This window comes from Panthera onca, chromosome A2 (genome assembly GCF_046562875.1).
Source record: "Panthera onca isolate mPanOnc1 chromosome A2, mPanOnc1 haplotype 2, whole genome shotgun sequence".
Lineage (NCBI taxonomy): Eukaryota > Metazoa > Chordata > Mammalia > Carnivora > Felidae > Panthera > Panthera onca.
The window spans coordinates 4,112,326-4,133,516 of record NC_138340.1 but is presented as its reverse complement, the minus strand read 5'-3'; the positions used below and the strand labels follow the sequence as shown (position 1 = coordinate 4,133,516).

At 50.7% G+C, this 21,191-nt stretch overlaps 1 protein-coding gene across 1 annotated transcript in view; it reads left to right on the top strand.

Moving 5' to 3' along the window:
- The window catches only part of SAFB2 (scaffold attachment factor B2), a 33,079-nt gene that overhangs the window by 6,320 nt on the left and 5,568 nt on the right, over positions 1–21,191 (top strand). The window contains exons 5-15 of the mRNA XM_078443527.2: positions 1,357–1,419; positions 2,358–2,385; positions 3,303–3,813; positions 4,240–4,289; positions 4,831–4,931; positions 9,788–9,937; positions 10,027–10,139; positions 14,554–14,684; positions 16,149–16,240; positions 18,914–19,050; positions 20,638–20,928. Of these exons, the coding sequence (XP_078299653.2) occupies positions 1,357–1,419; positions 2,358–2,385; positions 3,303–3,813; positions 4,240–4,289; positions 4,831–4,931; positions 9,788–9,937; positions 10,027–10,139; positions 14,554–14,684; positions 16,149–16,240; positions 18,914–19,050; positions 20,638–20,928 (1,667 nt within the window). The remainder of the gene's footprint in view (positions 1–1,356; positions 1,420–2,357; positions 2,386–3,302; positions 3,814–4,239; positions 4,290–4,830; positions 4,932–9,787; positions 9,938–10,026; positions 10,140–14,553; positions 14,685–16,148; positions 16,241–18,913; positions 19,051–20,637; positions 20,929–21,191) is intronic.

The window sequence follows — 21,191 nt, the reverse complement described above, 5'->3', positions numbered from 1 at the left end:
GAGCACAAACTGGGGCAGGGCAGAGGGAGAGAATCCCAAGCAGGCTCCACACGTGGGGCTCGATCTCACAAACTATGAGATCATGACCTGAGCCAAAACCAAGAGTTGGACACTTAACCAACTGAGCCACCCAGGTGCCCCTAAAGAAAACCACTTTTCATATCCTTGTGCATAAGGGAGGGCTTTAACCTTGTTACCAGTGTTGCTTTCTCAAGCTTCAACTTTGAGTATTTGGCACAGACCCCTCTGTGGCGGCCTTCCTAAAACTGATGGCCGTTTTAGCCTTACCACCTTGGCATACTCCGTCCTCTTAGTTTGGTTGGTATTTTTTGTTTGTGTTTGTTGGGTCCCCCTCCCTCCCCCCCCCCCCCCCCCCCGCCCGCCTTAACTGTTCTCGCTTTAAACTGGGGGAAAAAGTACCCTCGTAAGACTGAACTTTAAACCTTAAACCGTAAAGGTCAAAAATCACAAACTCCAAATATCACTGCATCTCCGCCTAGGGTGCCATTGGGCAGCTGTTTTGCTGTCCTCTCTCAGTGCGATCCTGTTGTGTGTTAATTATTTCCAAGCATGAACTTGGTTTCTTCTTGGTGAATCAGATCACCCAGGTCATAAGCTTCAAACCTGGAAAAGGAAGCACGTTCGGGAAAGCATATTTTTGTATTTCACTTAAGAAGGTTAAAAAGTTTTCAAGTTGAATACAGAAGATACCAGTTTGGTTAAATGTTTTAAATAAAGCCTCTAGGAGAAAGTGCCCAGTGGATGTTTTTAAAGGTATCGTTACCAAAGGAAAGTGGAAAAGTGTGAAGTTTTTCATTTTCCTTTTGAGTTCTGCTCTGGAAAAATGTCTGGGTCACGTATGTGGACCACCAGTAAATAGAAACTGCCTGGGAAATGACTTTGTATGTTTGTGGGCCAGCACTGACAGCAGCCACCTTGTGTGAGACCCTGTCAGAGGAGGCAGGGAGGCCAACGATAAACTGAATAATCCAATGGTGAACTACCCCTTGGCACTAGCAGGTGGCGGCGGGCGCTAAGAGGGAAACAGACATGTAAGTCACTTAGAAACTGGTGAGGTATGGGGTGCCTGGGTGGCTCAGTCGGTTGAGCATCTGACTTCGGCTCAGGTCATGATCTCATCAGTTGATGAGTTCGAGCTGTGCTGACAGCTCAGAGCCTGGAGCCTGCTTCAGATTCCATGTCTCCCTCCCTCTCTCTCTGCCCCTCCCCTGCTCACGCTCTGTCTCTCTCTGTCTCAAAAATAAATAAACATTAAAAAAACAACTGGTGAGGTGTATAGGCCTTGACCTTCATAACTTTGTCTCCATTAAGCGGTCTTCCATTTTTGTCTTTCAGGTGGATGGGGAGGGCTTCGAGAATACTTTGGATGCTTCATCATTGGACTTCAAAGTACCTCCGGTAAGTTACCACCTGGTTGTGCGTGGTTGGAAACATCAGGCGAGTGTTTAATATTCCATAGCGAAAAAGGATGCGCGTCTGTAAAAAATTGATTTGAACACTGATTTTGAGCCAAAGTGCCTGGAGTAAGAGGTTAAGCCAAACAAGTTACAGTCTTGCTTTTTGTATTCTACTGGGGGCATGTTAATAACCAAAAAGAAAGTAACTAGAAAAGAAAAGAAGTTCATCAGGGAGAAGGCAATAAAAAAAACTCCTGAAAGGCTTCCCGGAGGAGCCCAACCCAAATTGAGGTCTGACACATAGGTCAGGAGTGAATCCAGAGAAAGGGGAAAGAGGACTTTGGGCCCGAAGGGAGAATGGCTGGTTGTAGGGGTGGAGGATGCAGGAGTGAGACTGTAGACGTTGGTGGGCCTGACTACCCCCATCTGGGGTCAGGGAAAGGATTTGGCCCGCTGTCTTAAGTACAGTGGGGAGCCAGGGAAAGGATTTGAGAAAACAGATGGTTTTGTTGACAGGTTCCAGTGATAAGTAACAGCTTCTTCGGAGAGAACTAGATCTTACTCAAATCTGGCATGATGTATAAAGCAGTAGTCGACTGTGTGGCCTCTCACTGTTGGCCGTTGTTGCCCTCTCCAGAGGCCCTTCGGTCAGCTCAGACTTGGGTGGGGTGGCCACACCCTCCCTGGGGAATTCGAATAGGCCAAGTGTCACTGCTGCCTGCCAGGCTTTGCTGGGGAAAAAGAAGCCAGCAAAATGGGTTTGTTCTCATGGAGATCATCCTAGAATGCAACACGGTGTTTTGACTGGAACCACTGGAGAAAGTCATTTGAAACTGGCATTTATTCACACTTGATTGAAGCTGTGTCTGCCAGGGAAAGGTATCTGCCCTGTTTCTAAGTGCCTTGTGGATTTTTTTCTCTTTTCTTTTTTTAAAATAGGATATTGAAGAACCTCTCTTGGAGCCAGGTACTGATAAGAGAAACACGACAGTTAATGGTTTGAAAGTTTTCCCACTCTTGTTTTTCAAGCTGTCTATATATTCTAAGCTGTGTATGGTCATGTAAATTATTTTAATGGTGGACAATCCAGATCGTACGAGGATCAGAGATTGGAAACCCACTCGTATCACCAGATCTGTGGAAGTGCCGTTCTGGTTTCTGGAGGTCAAATATATTTGGTGAGATGTAGTGATTATTTTCATCTCTCTAACCACGTAGAGTGGCATTTTAAGTAATTTCCCCCTGTGATTCTTCCATGTGTTTCTACACATGAAACAGATCTTGTGATATTTTGCCCCAGTCTTTCTGAGTGATAACAGTTAAGGCAGGATAAAAAGCGGTTGTCAGGGCACTTTTAACCCGAGAAGTGACTGGATTCTAGAAGAGGAAACAGTTTCTTCAGGAAAATTTCCAACGTGTCACTCCCCTTCCGGACTGCGTGTCTATCTCCTGCCGTCGGAAGAGATTCTGGGTTTCATGTCGGACTGTCCCGTTAAAAGAAATTCGAAGAAATTTGGAAACTGAGCTGTCGTCAAACGGTGATCGCATTCGGTTCCGCACCTCGGACACTGGGAAAATAAGTCGAAGACCCACACTTGAACAAAAACCTGACGAAGACTGTCGAGAAGCAGCCACGTGGTTGTAGGTGTTTAAATCTGTGGGGGCCTTTTCTCTTCCATGTAGCGTAGCGGCTTACTGTAGCAGTCGGTTGGAGCGCAGGTAGTGTAACCAGTGTAACTTTGTGTACCCGCGGGTTTTCCAATCTCTGTGTAGCTAGCGGTTCTCTTCGTGTTAGCGTGGCAGCCGTGCCGGTTCCGCATTTGTGATTGCTTTATTTCCCTGGTAATTAAACCTTGTGCCATTCTATTCCTGTTAAATCCGTAGAAAATGAGAAAATACTCGACATTTTGGGGGAAACTTGTAAATCTGAGCCAGTAAAAGAAGAAGGTTCCGAGCTGGAGCAGCCCTTTGCACAGGATACAAGTAGCGTGGGGCCAGACAGAAAGCTTGCGGAGGAAGAGGACCTTTTTGGCAGCGCCCATCCGGAGGAGGGTGACTTAGATTTGGCCAGCGAGTCAACAGCACGAGCTCAGGCGAGCAGGGCAGACACCCTGTTAGCGGTAGTGAAAAGGGAGCCCGTGGAGCAGCCGGGCGATGGCGCGCGGACGGACTGTGAGCCTGTAGGGCTAGAGAAGCCAGTTGAGCAGAGTAGTAAAGCCTCAGAGCACACGGAAGCCTCTAGCGAGGAGGTCGCGGAAGCGCCCCAGGAAGCCTCAAGCCCAGACCCCAGAGATAGCAAAGAAGACGTGAAGAAGTTTGCTTTTGAAGCTTGTAATGAAGTCCCTCCGGCTCCTAAAGAGTCCTCAGCCAGTGAGGGCGCTGATCAGAAAATGAGGTTTGTTTTTTCTCAGTTTTAGACCAGACGCTATCTCCTTTTCATTGGTCATTTAATGACACACATAAGCTGTTTTTTCTGCAATTGGCCAGCCAGACTGATGCAATTGTAGTTTACTTCTAAACGATGTTTTATATCTCTCTGTGTATTTTTAATGAGTGAACCTATTTCTTTTCTTTTTCTCAACCTATTAACGGTTGTGTTCTTAAATTGTTAACTCTTATCTTCGGCTAAATCCAATTGACTTTTAAGAATCTGACATTGTATTTTGGGGGTCAGATTTCCTATAAAAGCTTGCAAAGGTGTCTTAAAATTTTATTTCAGACTAATTTTCTGGTAGGTATTCAGTTTTAGCACATACCATACTTTTAATTTAGTTCTCTTTCATTTTTTTCCTGTGTGAGTAACATTAACTTTTGTCTCTAGCTCTTTTAAGGAAGAAAAAGATATAAAGCCAATCATTAAAGATGAAAAAGGTATGATTTAACTTATGTGGCAGGGAGCCGCCTGTGGATCCCTTATTTCGGGAGGGAGGGGCCTACAGGTACCCACGTTTGGGATCCAGTAGTTGGTTTGATTGAGGATTACCGGAAGTCCCATCTAGCGGTATCTTGAGAGACTAGATGTAAATGTTGGTGAGCTTCTGTGGTTTCTGTCTCTGTCGTGGGTGTCATTCATGAGATAGTGAAAGTCTGACTGCACTGCGTCCTATTCTCATCCTGTTCTGCCCATTATAATAATGGAACAAGGTTGTAGAAACTGCCATCTTGGGTGAGAATGGGCACCAGTAGTCATTTCCATTTGTAACTGACGTGGACCTGAGGATTCCTTGAGTAAGGAAGCCGTTTTCCGCAATCCGTATTTTTGGTCTTCCGTGTGTTGGCAGTAATTACGTTCTTAAACCAGGAGAGTTGAAATCGGATGTGGCTGGGGTTTAAGAGAGGGCCACGTTCTGAGGCACGCCGTGCTTCCTGTTAGGCCTGGAGGCAAAGCCTGATCCTTTCCCTCCTGCCCCAGGTCGTACCGGAAGCAGCTCTGGCAGGAACCTGTGGGTCAGTGGACTGTCCTCCACAACTCGAGCGACAGATCTGAAGAATCTATTCAACAAGTATGGAAAGGTACGTGCTCCCTTAACGTCCTGCCACCCGGCCTCTATTTGGCATTAAAAAATAAGCTCAGAGTTTGGGGAGTTCTTTTTTCTATCGTTAATCTGGTCGGTGGTCTTTTTTGTTTTTTTGGGCTTGTACATATATACACGTGTGTGTACGTGCACACATACATATGTACGGAAAACAAAACCCCACAAGGTAGTGGGCCTTGTTTCCCAGTTGAGAGTGGGGAACAGCCAACAGGTAGTTCATTGTGTTACAGAAAATGTATGTAAATAGCTACAGTCTAAACGTTGCTGTGGTTCATTCTTACTTGTCTTAAAGAAACTGCTGTTTTTGTGGCCCATATACAACTTAAAAGCTGGCATGCTGGATTTTTTTCCTGAACAGTAAGTGACGAGTTAACTTTATACATTCCGGCGTTTTTAAACCTATAGTTCAAAAACTGGAACACGACAGTGGTTTAAAAATATATCAACTAATACGCTGTTCACAGGGGCAGGAAGAAAATAATACAATTTAGAAGCCTTCTGAGGACTCGAGAACATTTAAAACCGATTTTCATCATCCTGGAATTAGATAGTGAAGCAGTCTCATTTTAGGGCAGGAGGACTGCCCTGGTCTTGTGGGTGCCTGTGGGGAGTGGCCCTCCAAGGGGGGAGCAGGTGTGAGGTTCCCCCCCACACACACACCCCACCCCCAGCATGGAGAAGCTGCCGGGAGTCCAGGCGGAGCTTCACAGATGTCCTGGATGCCCTGGGCCTGTCTTTGCTCAGGTCTGTGTCCCTGACTAGACGTCAGCAAATGTGTCAGTGACTTAAGTGGACAGGACCCAGAAGGAGCGTTTGTAAGATGAATTTTTCTTCATAGTGAATGTCTTTCACAAGGGCTTCAAACTGACGCTGTAACCTGTTTGTCGGTTATTTACTTGACTTAGACACCAATTATGAAGCCTAACAGCACATAGAAGGTCACGTCCTCATAGGTCTTAACAGTCTGATGCGGAAATCGTTTAAGAAGTCAATACAACAGGGGTGCTTGGGTGGCTTCAGCTCAGGTCATGATCTCACGGTTTGAGTTTGAGCCGTGCATCGGGCTGGGCTCTCTGCTGTTAGCACAGAATCCGCTTCTCAGCCCCTCCCCTGCTTGTTTGCTTTCCTCAAGAGTAAACATTGAAAAAAAAAGTAAACATAGCCTAAATGATGGGTTTATTCAGGAAGTTAACAGCATGCCATCAGCGTTTGGGAGGGACACCAGATTTAGATGTGGGTCTGGGGTTTGGCGCACCTTGCCGAGTAAGTGCTGTTGAAGTGAGGCCTGGGTGATTCTGGAGTTGACCTTGCCCACAGGTCTCAGCTGTGGACTAGAGCAGTGGCACGGAGGCCCTGTGGTGGGACAAGTCTGTATTTTGGATCAACTAATCGGAGGCTGCTGTGGGGGGCAGAGGGCGAGGCCAGGGGACAGGGACAGGTGAGGTTGTCTTGGATTCTGCTCTTGTGGCCATCAGAAGCGATGTCCTTGCCAGGGTACTTAGTTTGGTGGGGAAGTCACGTGACCCCACAATTGGCTCAGCCCCTTGACCTTGAGGAGAGTGAAGAATGGGAAATTCGTCGCTGAGAGAAGTGACTTCTGTGCCCTTCAGAAAGTCCACCCCCTTTGGCCCTCTGTGAGGTGCTCTGGACAGAGCGGGGCTCTCCTCTACTGGGAGAGCAGCGCTCCTCCACACCTGCGGGCGGGAACACGGACCCCCGAGTCTGCTGCGAACCTAGAGATGATGGAACGTTCCCCCACCCCACCCCCACCATCATCGCACAGGTGGGGACGTTGAGGTCCGGAGAGAGGAGAGGACTCGCTCACGTTGACCTGAATCAGGTGGTCGGGGCCAGACTCAGGGCTCTGCACTCGCGTGGGTGCGGGCTCTCCCCTCGGTTCTCTGCACATCCCATGGGAACATTCACATGTAACACGAGCACGAGCATAGTGGGGTTTGAGTCTGCTCTGGCTCTGTCTTCTCTCTGACCTATTTCTTGGCCTCCTTGCTTCTCTTGCTGCCTTTTGCATTGAGTGCTTTTTATGATTTGTTCTGCCCTAGCTGTAACTTGTATATGGGACTAGTGTTACTATGGCCTGGTTTCTGGAGGTTGTAAAATTTAGTTGTTTATTTGAGTTTTTCCTTGTTTCTTGATGTGGACTTCCATCACCGTGAACTTCATTCTTCACTGCTTTTGCTACATCCCATAATTATTGTGTGTTGTATTTACTTTTCGTTTGTCTCAAGGTATTTTTTTTTTTCCTGACTCTTTTTTTTCACTTATTAGTTGAACTATAACATTTCTCTTTGGTGGCCGCATTTAGGAATTCTATCACAAGGTTCAACTTGGGGTGCCTGCGTGGCTCGGTCAGTTAAGCGTCTGACTCTTGATTTTGGCTCAGGTCATGATCTCACGGTTCGTACGATCGAGCCCCACATCAGGCTGTGCGCTGACAGTGCGGAGCCTGCTTAGGATTCTTTCTCCCTCTCCCCTGTGTGTATTCCCCCCTCACCCCTCTTAAAATACATAAATAAACTTAAAAAAAAAAAAAAGACTCAATTTAGCCCAGTCTATCCCTTCAGTGATAATCTGGTTTCCTGGAGGCGTGCGAACCTTGTAACAGTGCACCGCCATTTTCCCTCCCAGCCTTTTTGGTCTTGCCATCGTGGTCTGTTTTCTATTTAATAACGCAGTACGTTATTGGCTCATTTACGTGTGTAATATGCTTTGTGCTTATACCTTAAAGAGGTACATAAATAAGAAAAAACAGGGACTTTTCAGTTACCTACGTGTTTATCTTTTGAGGTGCTCTTTACTCCCTTTTGTTGACATCCAAGTTCCTGTTGGGTATTATTTTATTCTATCTTTAAACCTTCCTTAAGGTACAGGCTTGCCAGTGATAATTTCCACTGCTCTTGTGGGTCTGGGAATGTCATTCTTTCGCCTTCGTTTGGAAAACTCTGTTTGCCGGGTGCCAAATTCCAGGTTCCTTGATTTTTTTTTTTTTTTTTTTTTTTCCTGGACAGCAGTGCTGCCTCTTTCCTTCCGGCTCATGTCATCTGACCTGTGGCTATGGGTCTCACCTTCATTCCTTAGGGCACGGGTGTCTGTTTTCCTCTGGCTTACCTGTAAGATTCTCTTGATCACTGGCTTGGAGCGATTCGCTGCCATGAACGTTCTGGGGTTTCATCCACTAAGTTTTTCCTGTGCTTCTTGCCTTTGATGACCCATGCGCTGTCGTAAAGCCTGCTGTTGCTGTGGTTTGTTTTGGCGTGTTTTGTCTTTTTCCCTCCATTTATTTCGAGTAGCTTCTGTTGCTATGTTTTCAAGTTCCCTTACCTTTTTTTCTGCAGGGTCTGCTGTCCGTCTCCTCTGACGTATTTTCCAGCTCCAAAATGCCGGGTTGGGTATTTTCAAATACCTTCTGTGTGTTTACCCGGCATGTGGAGTGGTTTCTCCAGCTTCTTGAGGGTTTAGGATATAGCCAAAATAATTTTTTTTTCAACGTTTTTTATTTATTTTTGGGACAGAGAGAGACAGAGCATGAACGGGGGAGGGGCAGAGAGAGAGGGAGACACAGAATCGGAAACAGGCTCCAGGCTCCGAGCCATCAGCCCAGAGCCCGACGCGGGGCTCGAACTCACGGACCGCGAGATCGTGACCTGGCTGAAGTCGGACGCTTAACCGACTGCGCCAACCAGGCGCCCCTAGCCAAAATAATTTTAACATCGTTGTTGACTAATTCTGTTATGGCGTCACTTCTGGGTCTTTCTCTATTGGTTGGTTTGTTTTCTTCATTAGAGTCCCTTTCTGCTTCTGGGCCTGCCTGGTTATTTTCAATTGGACGTCAGACGTGATTTACATGTATTCTGGTTATTCGTATGTCCCTATAAATGTTCTTGAGCTTTTGCTGGGGCACAGTTCACTTATTTATTCCTCAGATTTGCTGTCCGGCTTCGTTAGGTCAGAGCAGGTTGGTTAGGTTAGTTCGGCTCCGGGGGTGGCACCCTTCTGGCTTCTCAGCCTCGTGCCCCGTGAATTGCAAGCTTTTCCATTCCAGCTGCTGGGTTCACTCTGGAAAAAGTGAATCGTTTGAGGCCCTGAGCAGCCCAGCCGTGGGGATTGCTTGCTCTCTTCTTACAGGTGGTTCTCTCGCCCCTGGCCGCCCGTGGGCTCCTCACAGGTGTGGGGCTTCCCGCAGCGGTCTTTATGCGGCGCTGCCCTCCTCGACACTGGGCTCTTGCTGCCTCGATTGTTTCAGACGTTGACTTGTGTGCCGCTCCGGGATACCGCCCCTCACCCCTCCACAGGCCGTCCCCACTCTCTGCCCGTGGCCAGGTACTTCTGGGAAGTGAGCCCAGGCACCCGTACGGCTCTGCGTGTCCTCTCTTGCGGGTCACCATCCCGTGTGGCCTGGTGTGCGGCGTCCGAAAACCCTTGTTGCCTGCTTTTCCTCTAGTTTTCTAGTTTCAGGCAGCCGGAGGGTAATTACTTGGTGCGCCAGCCTGTCTGGAAGTAGAAGTCCAGTTGGAGAAAATGATCCAAGTGGGAAGGACTTTTGATTAATTAATGAGTCGTGGTTGGTGAAGTTTAAATGTCTTTAGCTTTTCCTGTTTGTTTTTCGTCACTCCGAGGGCCGATCTTGCATCGAAAACAATTGTATTTTGATGGGATGGATTAGAACCACTTGCGTAACTAGTCCTGGAGAACCACCAGTTTGTGGAGAAGTAAAAAGTAGTGGAAGTAGTTCCGATGATCAGTTAACTGCTCGTCAGTTTTGACAGATTGTGTGGTGATCTGTACGGGAGAATAAGCGTGCCCTTTCTCGTGAAGGTTGTCGGGGCCAAAGTGGTGACCAACGCCCGCAGTCCTGGAGCTCGGTGCTATGGGTTTGTCACCATGTCGACATCTGATGAGGCTACAAAGTGCATCAGCCATCTCCACAGAACCGAGCTTCACGGAAGAATGATCTCCGTCGAGAAGGTGAGGCCGTTCTTGCCTGCCGTAACCCACGGAGCCGACAAGCGAGAAGACCTGGACTGTGAGCCATTTCTATCCGTCTTGTGTTTTAGGCCAAAAACGAACCGGCTGGGAAAAAGCTGTCCGACAGAAAAGAGTGTGAAGTGAAGAAGGAAAAACTAACTAGTGTTGACAGACATCATCCCGTGGAGATCAAAATGGAAAAGTAAAGTGGTGATTTCAAACCTTTCTCAGGGCGCCCGGGGGGCTCAGTCAGTGGGGCGTCCGCCTCTTGATCTCAGCTCAGGTCTTGATCTCACGGCTGTGAGTGGAAGCCCTGCGTGGCCTTTCTCTTAACTTTTCTCTTGGGAGCGGGTGGGAAGAGGGCAGGTGACAGCCACAGGGTCACTCCTCCTCTCCAAGGACAGCCTGCCTCTCCAGCTTCTCACTGAAGTGTCCGATTTGTGCATCTTGCTGCCACTTGAGTATTGTCTCTGTAAAGCCTGTCGAGTGAAGTAACGTGTAACTCTAAGAAATGTGTTCAGAGGATCCTTAATAAGCGTTTGTGTCTAAACAACTTAATAATCTGTTGGGAAAAAATGACACGCAAAATGGAAGAATAATAATTTTGTAATTTTTTTAAGTTTGTTTATTTTGAGAAACAGACCGTGCCAGTGAGGGAAGGGCGGGGGGGTGAGGGAGAATCCCAGGCAGGCTCCGCTCTGCCACTGCAGAGCCTGACGTGGCCATGACCTGAGCCGAGACCAAGAGTCGGACACTTAACCGACTGAGCCACCCAGGCGACCCGAAAGAATGATTTTTATTTCACTGTTAACGTTCTGGGTCCTTGCACAGTCTCTCAAACCTTGCAATCATTTCCTAATCCAGACTGGTTTTCGTTCAGTTCCTGCTTTTTGTCACAGCCGCTTTTAAAAAATGTAGCGTCATCCAAAGGAACTTAACCTGAACTGGTACCGAAAAGAATATCGTCGAGCTAGTAGTTTGTGCGGTGTCTGACCACCGTCAGGTATTACCGTGTCCCTCAAAAATGTCAGGTACCTCAGGGCACTTGTGAGTTCACTGTGGCACCCTGAGGGGTACCTTGGCACAGAAGCTGGGGAACTGTGGGTCTGGGATGCCATCTATGAAGGAGGTGATTTGTATCTTTAACCAAGATGGAAATAGGGACAGACGTGTCATTCAGAGTAGGCATTGCTGACTTACAAATTTTCTCAAAGTTAATAGGTTTATCTCCTGGAGGAGGTAGGCTTCCGTGAGGTGCGTGATGGTGGTACAGTTCTCAGTGCCCAGCACGGTGCGTTCATATTGTCTGTGCAACCTTCTTGCACACCTGGGGCCATTCTCACTGCAGATTGAACCCGTTGCCGGGAAATCTGTCCGTCTCAGTGATTCAGTTTTGCCTTTGTCTTTTATGTTAAGAAAATGTATGCCGAGCAAAGGTGCGGACATCGTTAACACTCCTAGGTTCAACTCCATTTGTAACAGTTTAATTGCCGCTCTTCATTCCAAATTAGTCTGTGGGCCCGTGAGTACTAGGTGTCAGAGTAGCCTTCGTGTATTTACAAGCGAGGCCAGCGATTCTGTCAGCAGCTTCTCCAAAGAGACCTGTTCTGTCCGCAGTTCTAAAACCGTATTTGTCAGATATCGGTAGCTGTTCAGAATTCTTGGTCTTCTTGGTGTCTGGGAATCCATTTCCCTCAGTGATTTTTCTGACCACCCGGTGAGATGTGTCTGTGGACGAAAGGAAGGGGCTAATAACTGGCTAGCATGCATCGGGTGGTTCCCTTGGTCCCAGGAAGAGTTTCGTGTCGCAGAGGGAGCAGGCTCCGGGTCGGGGACTGCCCGGCTGAAGGGCACACAGAGCAGCCCAGCTAAGAAGTGGCAAGGCCAGGGTTCGGTCGCGGCGGGCAGTGAACTCGGGGCTGTTGACAGCCACACTGCCTTGAAGCGATTCGACGGGGAGATTGAGGAATTCACAATATGTTTGAACCACAGTTTTTTTCTTCCAGTGAACACCTTCATTAACCTTTCCTTTCAAGAATCTCTAGGTTCAGTAGGTAGTCTAAGCGAAGGAGAGAAACTTTTCCGAACAAGTGGCTCGTCTTCACGGTCTCGGATGAGTGGTGCGTTTGCCGCGTGCGGTTGCCGTTTGGAAAGCACACGCACGTGTCCAGCACCAGCCCCTGCCCGAGGGTGGCCCCTTCCTGTGTGTCCCTCCAGCCTTTTTGTGTCCGTATGCTTTCATGTTTTCGAAATTACATTTTTAACTTTTGTTTCCGAGAGGTTCCTATGCGTGCGGGAGGTGCCGCGTGAGTACAGGACAGCGGGAGGGGTCTCCTCGGAGAGAGAAGGCGCCACCACAGGATAGCGAGGGCCGTGCGTCACCCGTGATTCGTCGCGGCTTTATCTGGAGTCACGTAGTCACCAGAACGATTTCCGCCTCTGTCAGAAGGGAAGGGACGTGGACTGCGTAGCCGTGGAAGGGAGCCACGTCTGTGTGTGTCCCCCGACACGGACGTGAGGTGAGACGCTGCGGTGCAGCGTTCTAGTGCCGTCCCAGTGACTCCAGGCTGTGAGGCTACCCAGGCACCACTCAGCAGAGACACGGGCGGTGGAGCCCAGGGATGGTCAGGAAAGGCCCTGTGGTGGCCGTCACAGGGAAGTTCCTTGAGTAAGTTGACACGCGTATGGTGTTTTGGGTTTTGGCTTTGTTGTTTTTAGTGAAACCAATATGATTAAAAAAAAAAAAATTTTTTTTTTAATTTTTCTTTTAACGTCTTTACTTATTTTTGAAGGAGAGAAAGAGCATGAGCGGGGAAGGGCCAGAGAGAGAGGGAGATGCAGAATCTCAAGCAGGCTCCAGGCTCTGAGCTGTCAGCACAGAGCCCGATGCGAGGCTTGAACTCACGACCTGTGAGATCATGACCTGAGTCGAAGTCGGATGCTTAGCCGACTGAGCCATCCGGGTGCCACCCCCCCACACTTTTTTTTTTTTAAGCGTTTGTTTATTTTTGGGAGAGGGGGAGAGAGAAACAGGAGCAGGGAGAGAAGGAGACACAGAATCCAAACGAGGCCCCGGGCTCCTGGCTCTCAGCACAGAGCCCGTCACAGGGCTCAAACCCAGGAACCGTGAGATCGTGATCTGAGTCGAAGTCGGATGCTTAACTGACTGAGCCACCCAGGCACCCCCAAATAACAGGTCTTGATTCTAGTACACACCACCAGTTGTTGTGTGTATTTACATTTTCATAAATTTTAAATAGGGGCACCTCGGGTGGCTCAGTGGGTTGAGCTTTGGACTCTTTGTAAGTTTATTTTTAGCGAGAGTGTGAGCAGGGGCGGGGCAGAGGGATTCTCTCTCCCTCAGCGAGAAGCAGGCTTCTCGCTGAATGTGCCGCCTGCTTAAAATTCTCTCCCTCTCTCTCTCAGCCCCTCTCTCCAGTTCACACGCTTAAGCTTGCTTGCACGTGTTCTCTCTCTCTCTCTCTCTCTCTCTCTGAAAAATTAAAATATAAAAATTAAAAAATTTTTTTTAAACAAGGTTTTTCTTAAAGTGTGAATATTATTTTAAAGACGACATGCTGTGGAAGTTGAGGAGGGAGGAAGAGTGACCTTGGGAGAGGTTTCTCCAACAGGCTGAGCCCTGCCTGGGTTGTAGGGAAGACAGGGCAGGGACCTGGTCAGGGAACCCGAGGGGCCTGGCTTTCCCGTCCTGGACCCTGCCTGGCACACGGTGGGCATTTAAGGAGTGTGAGATTTGATCGCCCGAGATAACAGCGTTAGGGAATAAGGGAGACGAGTTTGGGTGGCGACGAGGATTTATTTCACTGCTTAGAAAAAAGCTGCCTCCGGGTTGAAATGTGACAGCAGTTGCTGCACAAGCTGGGACGTAGCCTGCCATTTTAACTCCCCCACAATATGCAGAAATGACCAGGCGTGTTGTTACAGGCCCGTGGCCCGCTGCTTCGTGTAAGCCGCCACCTCCTGTCCTCATTCCGTACCTCCACTCTATTTTATTTCTTTTTTTTTAGTTTTTTGTTAACGTTTCTTACTTTGAGAGCGAGGGAGAGTGTCTGAGCAGGGCAGCGGCAGAGAGAGAGAGGGAGACATAGAATCCGACGCAGGCTCCAGGGTCCGAGCTGTCAGCACAGAGCCAGAAGCGGGCCTCCAACCCACGGACCTGGAGATCACGACCTGAGGGACACTCAACCGACTGAGCCACCCGGGCACCCCTCCATTCTATTTTATACTGTATTTATTTGGAAAAAATGTTTTTTTCCACACACGGCAAAACACTTGAAGTTAGTTTTTAACGCGCATTCGGACGTAGTTTCCCGTGTCTGTGCCCGTGGGCCGCTCTGCTATCCCCGGGCATCGAGCAGTTGGCAAAAATGGCCACAAGCCTGCAGTTCCTTCCTGACGGTTCGAGATGTGGCAGAGACCTCCCGGGGGAGTGAGGGCTCTGCCTCTCAAGAGGATATTGTCCCTACCGCGGTTTTCCGAGAGTCGTGCCCGTCCGCCTGCCGCCAGGCTGGTTGGTTTTGTATGCAAGTCTGAAGAGGTGTGAGCTGCCGCCCGAGTCCCAGGAACTCAAGTTTGGTAACCGTGTTTTTCAACAGAACCGTGATTAAGAAGGAAGAGAAGTTGGAGAAAAAGGAGGAAAAAAAGCCTGAAGACATTAAGAAGGAAGAAAAGGAAGAGGATGAGCCGAAACCAGGACCTGCAAATCGGTCGAGAGTCACCAAATCAGGTGAGCAGAGCTTTCCACGTGCCCACAAAAAGGGAGGAGCTCAGTGGTGGGGGGGAGGTAGACCGCGGGTTCTGTTGACAGGCGGCTCTGAATGAATCGCAGCCCCAGGGTGACGTGGCCTGAAGGAGTGTCTGGTGACGTCACACACGTGGGGACGCTCCCCCCGGTGACTTCTGCTCACTGGCAGCCCCGCGACTAGGCCTCTCGCTCTTCTGCGTAACATTTGGCAGGAGCGCAGACGGGTATGCGCAGGAGATGCGTCCTGGTTCTTGAAACTGATTTGATGCAGTTATGCAGGCGTGTGGTCAGGCTTCTCCTGCGCGTGTGTTAAAGGCAGATAGAGTTGGGGCGCCTGGGTGGCGCAGTCGGTTAAGCGTCCGACTTCAGCCAGGTCACGATCTCGCGGTCCGTGAGTTCGAGCCCCGCGTCAGGCTCTGGGCTGATGGCTCAGAGCCTGGAGCCTGATTCCGATTCTGTGTCTCCCTCTCTCTCTGCCCCTCCCCCGTTCATGCTCTGTCTCTCTCTGTCCCAAAAATAAAAATAAAAACTGTTGAAAAAAAAATTAAAAAAAAAAAAAAGGCAGATAGAGTCAAAACCGGAGATACGGTGCAAACCTCAGAACCTCTGTTCCCGTTGACGTAGCTGCACTTGCAAGGGGCGTGCCACCTCTTGACATTTTGTAAAGTTCATCGTGTTCCGCGCCTTCAGATTTGCATGAGGCTCCACGGAATGTCGTCTGGAAAAAATAAAACCAATTCTCCCTGCGCTTCCCTCCTCTCCTCCCCAATAAAACAAGCAAAATTCAGCCATCTGGAGCATTGGAACTGGGTACAGCGCATTACGGAGCGTTACAAATTGGATCTTTGGCGTTTGGTGTAATTTACCGGCAGTCTCACGAGGAACGTGTTTTTAAAATGCTCCTCAAGTATGGCAGATCTCCCCAAATCGGGAATAGTCCTGGTGGTTAGAGTCTGGTTATTGTGTCATCGAGGGGAAGATTCTATTTGGAGGCCTTTATTGCTGTGGATGAACGAAGGGAAGCCCAACCGTCCGATTGCGACGAGGGCCTGAATCCTGCAGAGCGTTCCAGGATGTGGAGGAGAAAAAAAATCAAAATTGGTTCTCCTGGAGCTGCTAGGATTTAGCGCGAGGGTAAAGGAAGCTTGTGGGTTGGATGTGTGCGCGTTGCAGAATGCACCTTGGCTTAGATTTACGTTGCAAGATGTGAGGAAATCCCAGCCGCTTCGTTCCAGGTGAGCAGAGACCTGGAGGGCCTCGTGTCGGCAGTGGGTGCTTCGTGTCAGAACGGGAAGGAGGAGGAGACACGGAGGCTCCAGACGTTAGCGTTAGTCACTCGAGGGAGCCTGGCGGGCCCCCGGTCAGCCCGTGTGCTGCCTGCTCTTTGGAAGTGGGGGCCTCGGCAGGTTTTCATAGATGCCTGGTTTTTTGTTTTTTTCCCTGAAGGAAGCAGAGGAATGGAACGGACAGTCGTGATGGATAAATCGAAAGGAGAGCCTGTCATTAGCGTGAAAACCACAAGCAGGTCAAAAGAGAGAGTAAGTATTGCTTCTGCCGTCTCAGGTTCAACTGATCTGAGGGTGGTTTAACGACCACTGTGATCTGCACTACGAAAACAGCTTTGTTTCGCCTTTAAAATTTTCAGAGTTCTTTGATGTATTCAGAAGGCACGTTATTAGCCATTGGATGGTACGTACAAACACAAAGATTCTACAACTTATTTCAAAACAGCACCGAATGTTTTCACTTCACACGATGTGTTGACCCCGATTCTCTGTCAGGTTACGCCATCTTCTGGAAGAATTGATTAGCAGAAAGCTGACCATTGGGTAGAATGGGCAGGACCCAGGCTGTTCAAGTCAGAAGGCAGGTTCTGCTCTTTGGTTAACCTAGTGGTAGCTGATTCATCGCTTCGGGCGATGCTTCATCTTCTGTGAGGTTAACAAGAAAGAAAATGGAGTCCGCTGGAAAATCGACTCACGTTGTCAGAGAGCGGACCTCCATTTCTTAAGTGGTACACGTAGCTGGACCAGCTAGTGGTTCCTCGTTTTGTTTTTTCCACTCCGAAAAACAAACCCCTCTGCTCACCACCTGAAGGTTCTAGCTCAACCATTCATGAGAGCCGGCCCCTTCCAGTGAATGCCGAGCTAGCAGTATTCATCCAAGAACCCTTTGTGGTGCTGAGATTTATTTTTGAAATGAACGTTTGGTTTCTAATCCATCCCTTCTTGACATCATTTTCCTTTTGGGGTACGTGAAAACCATAAAGACACTAAGGTAGAAAAATCTCTCAAGGAAGCCTAGATAAACCATAATCTCACCACCTAAGTAACTCTGACGTTAAAAAAATAAATAGTAACACGCACACGATGAGAACATTCAGATCTTCAGGTCGTATAGGAGGATGACAACAGAAGTAGGACAGAAGCCTCTTCGCTTTCACGTGGACTCCTCGCACTTCCTTTCTTTTCTCTTCGAGAGAGAGAGAGAGTGCGAGTGGGGAAGGGGCAGAGAGAGAATCGCAGGCAGGCTCCACGCTCGGCACAGAGCCTGATTGGGGGCTCAATCTCATAACCCGAGGCAAAATGAAGAGTCGGAGGCTCACCCAGCTGAGCACCAAGCCTGTACACTGGATTTCGAAATAATGGTAGTTTCACAGGAAGTTGCAGAAATAGCACAGAGGTCCTGCGTGCCCTTCCCCCAGCTTTCCCCAGTGACTTCTTTTGTGTCACTGTAGCACGGTAGCGAAGCCAGGATGGTGACATTGGTATCCGGCGTGTATGTGCCTACGTAGTGCTGGGACTTTTCTGTTACTGGTGTGGACCGCTGTGAGCACCGCCATCAGGATACAGGACTAGCCCGTCACCACAGAGATCCCCTGCCTGTCACACCCACGCCACCAGCCCATCTCCAGCCCTGGGAACACCGGTTGTCTGTTTCCCATCTCTGGAATGTTGTTGTTCTGAGAACGTGGAGTCGTGCAGCACGTGACCACAGCATGGTGCCCTTGAGAGCCATCCGGGGTGCACAGGTGTTGTCCTTTCTCTTTAGGAAGCCGTGATCGTCTTAACCAGGCTCTTGGTTACGGACGCTTGGTTGTCTCTCGTCCCTTGCTGAGAACTGCTGTGGCGGGACATTTGTGTGCACACCCCTTGGCATACTGTGGGTTTCTAGGTGCAGAGGGACACGGATGTCATTCTTTGGGATGGGTGTTAGCAGAGTGCCCTTCCGGAAGGCAGCAGGATACTACAGTCCGTGGCTGCGTCCGGTGCCCTGGCCGCTAGTAAGTGGGAGGTGGTGAGCCCAGGACTCTGACCCCGAGACCCCGGTGCTGCGCTGGCCTCGGCACGAGGTTGCACCCTCACCTGGACACTTAGGGTGTCTGTCCCCCTGCCTTCTACCTACAGTGTGTGTGATCAGACTCCAGTCATTTTGCCCGTCTCCTCGACAAAGGGGGGTCATCGTGGTATTTTGGGTTATGGATCTTTCTGTGATGAGATGGTCCTCTCTTTTTTTGGTTGTTTTTTTGGTAAAATTTCTGTTCAAAACTTCTGCCTGTTTTTCTCCCACCACCCACGAGGCAATTAAGAAAGTAAGCTAAGGAAATTTTTTTTAAATGTCTCCCAGGCCTATTCTCTAGAGACTCTGAGGCTGTGGGTCAGCAGATAGCCCTGCGTTCTGAGCTATAAAAGCTTCCTGGGAGAGTGATCGTGGGCAGCTTGGGTGTTGTGGCCCCTGAAGGCCTCAGGCAGGAATAGGAGTCAGTAGTTAAGGTTTCGTGCCCTGTCCTGGAAATGAGAGTGGCACGGAAGTTGCCCGTTAATGCTCTGGAGCTGATGAGGAGCGCTCTTTTACGTTAAGCATCTTTGACCTGTTCTGTTCGAAGGCTGCCTGCCTGAGGCCCGAGTCAGCGGCTGAGAAGTGTGGTCCGTCATGCAGCCGTGCATCCAGCATGCACGTGCCCCGTGGCTCTGTGAGGCCTTGTTCTAGACTACACACAGTCCTGGGCTCTGCCGCACTAAAGAAACCTGCCTGTAGGTTTTGTGGGGTGTCATCCCCCCTTCCCCTTCCATGACGCCCTTTGTTGGCAGGCCTTCCCGGAAACCACGTGGGACAGAAGAATTTTTGTCTACCCTAGATACGCAAATGTAACTGTCACCGTGCGTCTGTTTGCATTTTTCTGATGTTAACCGGCCAATTTTGGTAAACAGAGCTCCAAGAGTCAGGATCGCAAATCGGAAAGCAAGGAGAAGAGAGACATCTTGTCATTTGATAAAATCAAAGAGCAAAGGGAGCGTGAACGCCAGAGGCAGCGGGAACGGGAGATCCGAGAGACGGAGAGGCGGCGGTGAGTGGGTCCTGGCAGGCTGGCCGGTTGGTGGGCTCCCCTGGGGGTGCTCGGCCTTTCTCCCTGAGCGAGTCTCCTGCCCGCCCAGGCTCGATGACTGCCTCGTGTGTCCCCGGAGACAGAAGGGCCAGGGTGGCGAGGGCCGGCGGTCAGCCTCGGCACGGCGATCGTCAGAGCTGGAGTCTGTCTAGCGGCACCTCTCCTGGGGCCTGGTGGGCCCCGGCACGTGGAGTGAGCTCATCCACGCGTGGCTTTGGTGGGAGGGTCTCCAGTGTTGAGGTCTCAGTCTTCGCTGCCGAACCGCATGTAGATAAGATCGCAAGTGCAGCCAAGGGATGTGGTGCTTTTGTTAGAGGTGTTACTCAGAGGAGTAGCGTTCTCAGGCGGCCTCGGTCCCACGAGACGTTCTTTGCCACGCACACCTTTTTTTGAGACAGTTTATGGAAGTAGGCCTGCCGTTCCCAGTTTCGCCTTCTGCCGTTTTCCGTCCGTAGCTCCCTTGTCATTTTGCTTCACGTGCTGCTCGGCAGAACGAAAGCCTCACGCCTCACAGCATGGCATTAGGAGAACTTGTCTGAGTGAAAGCGGGTCGTGGAGAAACCGCTCCGGTTGTGCTATATTTGCTTTCCCGAGTGGTGTGGTTCTGGTCTCTCTGCATATGTAGCTTTAGAAAGTAGAAGCACCATTCAGATGTCTTTTGTTTCCGACTGGCTCCCAACGGCTTTGGAGCCTTTCCAGTCGCTGAGGGCGGGCACGAGGAGTGACAGCGACTCCTTTCTGGGATGCAGAGGGGGTGTACCCTGTCCCTGTCTCCCCCTGTTCCTGCCGCCGCCGCCACCACCGCCGCCGCCGCCGCCACCACCACCACCACCACCACCACCACCACCCCCCCCCCCAGCTTCCAGGATGCAGGGGCCGGTGACAGGAGACCTGGTGCCGGGCCGCATAGCATCGGCCCCCTTTGCTCATGCCTAGCCTTCCTCTGGCCCCACAGTCCCCCAGGTCTGCTCAGACGCTGTCATTAGCACACGCAGCCGCCTTGGAGGGAAAGGGTGAGGGAGGACGGCTGTTTCGGGGCATCGCTCAGTTACTTGTTCCTCCAGGGTTTTCTGTGTGCACGGCGGCTTTCATAGTAGCAGTTCTCCCCTTTTCTTACTCTTCTCCCTTTATTTAAAAAAAAATTTTTTTTTAATGTTTGTTTATTTTTGAGAGGGAGACAGAGCATGAGTGGGGGAGGGTCAGAGAAAGAGGGAGACACAGAATCTGAAACAGGCTCCGAGCTGTCAGCACAGAGCCCGACGCGGGGCTCGAACCCACGAACCGCGAGATCATGACCTGAGCCGAAGTCGGACACTTAACCCACCGAGCCACCCAGGCGCCCCACTCTCCTCCCTTTAATGTGTGGCTTAGTCCTCCTGGCCTGGACGCCAGGCTGGGTCTCTTCGCCCCCTCCCTGCCCGCGAACCCTTGGCTTTGCTTTTGTGAGAAGGGAGAGTCCGGAGGTTGGGGTTCGTGGCCCCGCCCGGCGCGCGGTCACGGGGGCGCGCGCGGGGACGTCAGGGCGGCCTTGCGTGTGTGTCCCCGCAGCGAGCGGGAGCAGCGTGAGCGGGAGCAGCGCCTGGAGGCCTTCCACGAGCGGAAGGAGAAGGCGCGCCTGCAGCGGGAGCGCCTGCAGCTCGAGTGTCAGCGGCAGCGCCTGGAGCGCGAGCGCATGGAGCGGGAGCGGCTGGAGCGCGAGCGCATGCGCGTGGAGCGCGAGCGCCGCAAGGAGCAGGAGCGCATCCACCGGGAGCGCGAGGAGCTGCGGCGCCAGCAGGAGCAGCTGCGCTACGAGCAGGAGCGGCGGCCGGTGCTGCGGAGGCCCTACGACGACGGCCGGTGAGGACCCGGCCTCGGCTGCCCCCCTGCCCTGGAAAGTCGGGGCCCCGGTGCCTCCGGACGCCGTCGCGGGGCTCTGCGGTGTTTGCCTGAGTTACTCGCAAAGTCTTGACGGTGGCCGCTTGCTGAAGGGGTCGCCGTGCTGTGGCTTAGCAAGGCCCCCCGTCGCATCCACGCTGTGGTTCCCGGTGGGGCGGTGGCTAGGCCCGCGCTCGCCGCGGCCGCCGGTCGGCCAGGGATGGGGAGAGGCACCGGGCTGCACT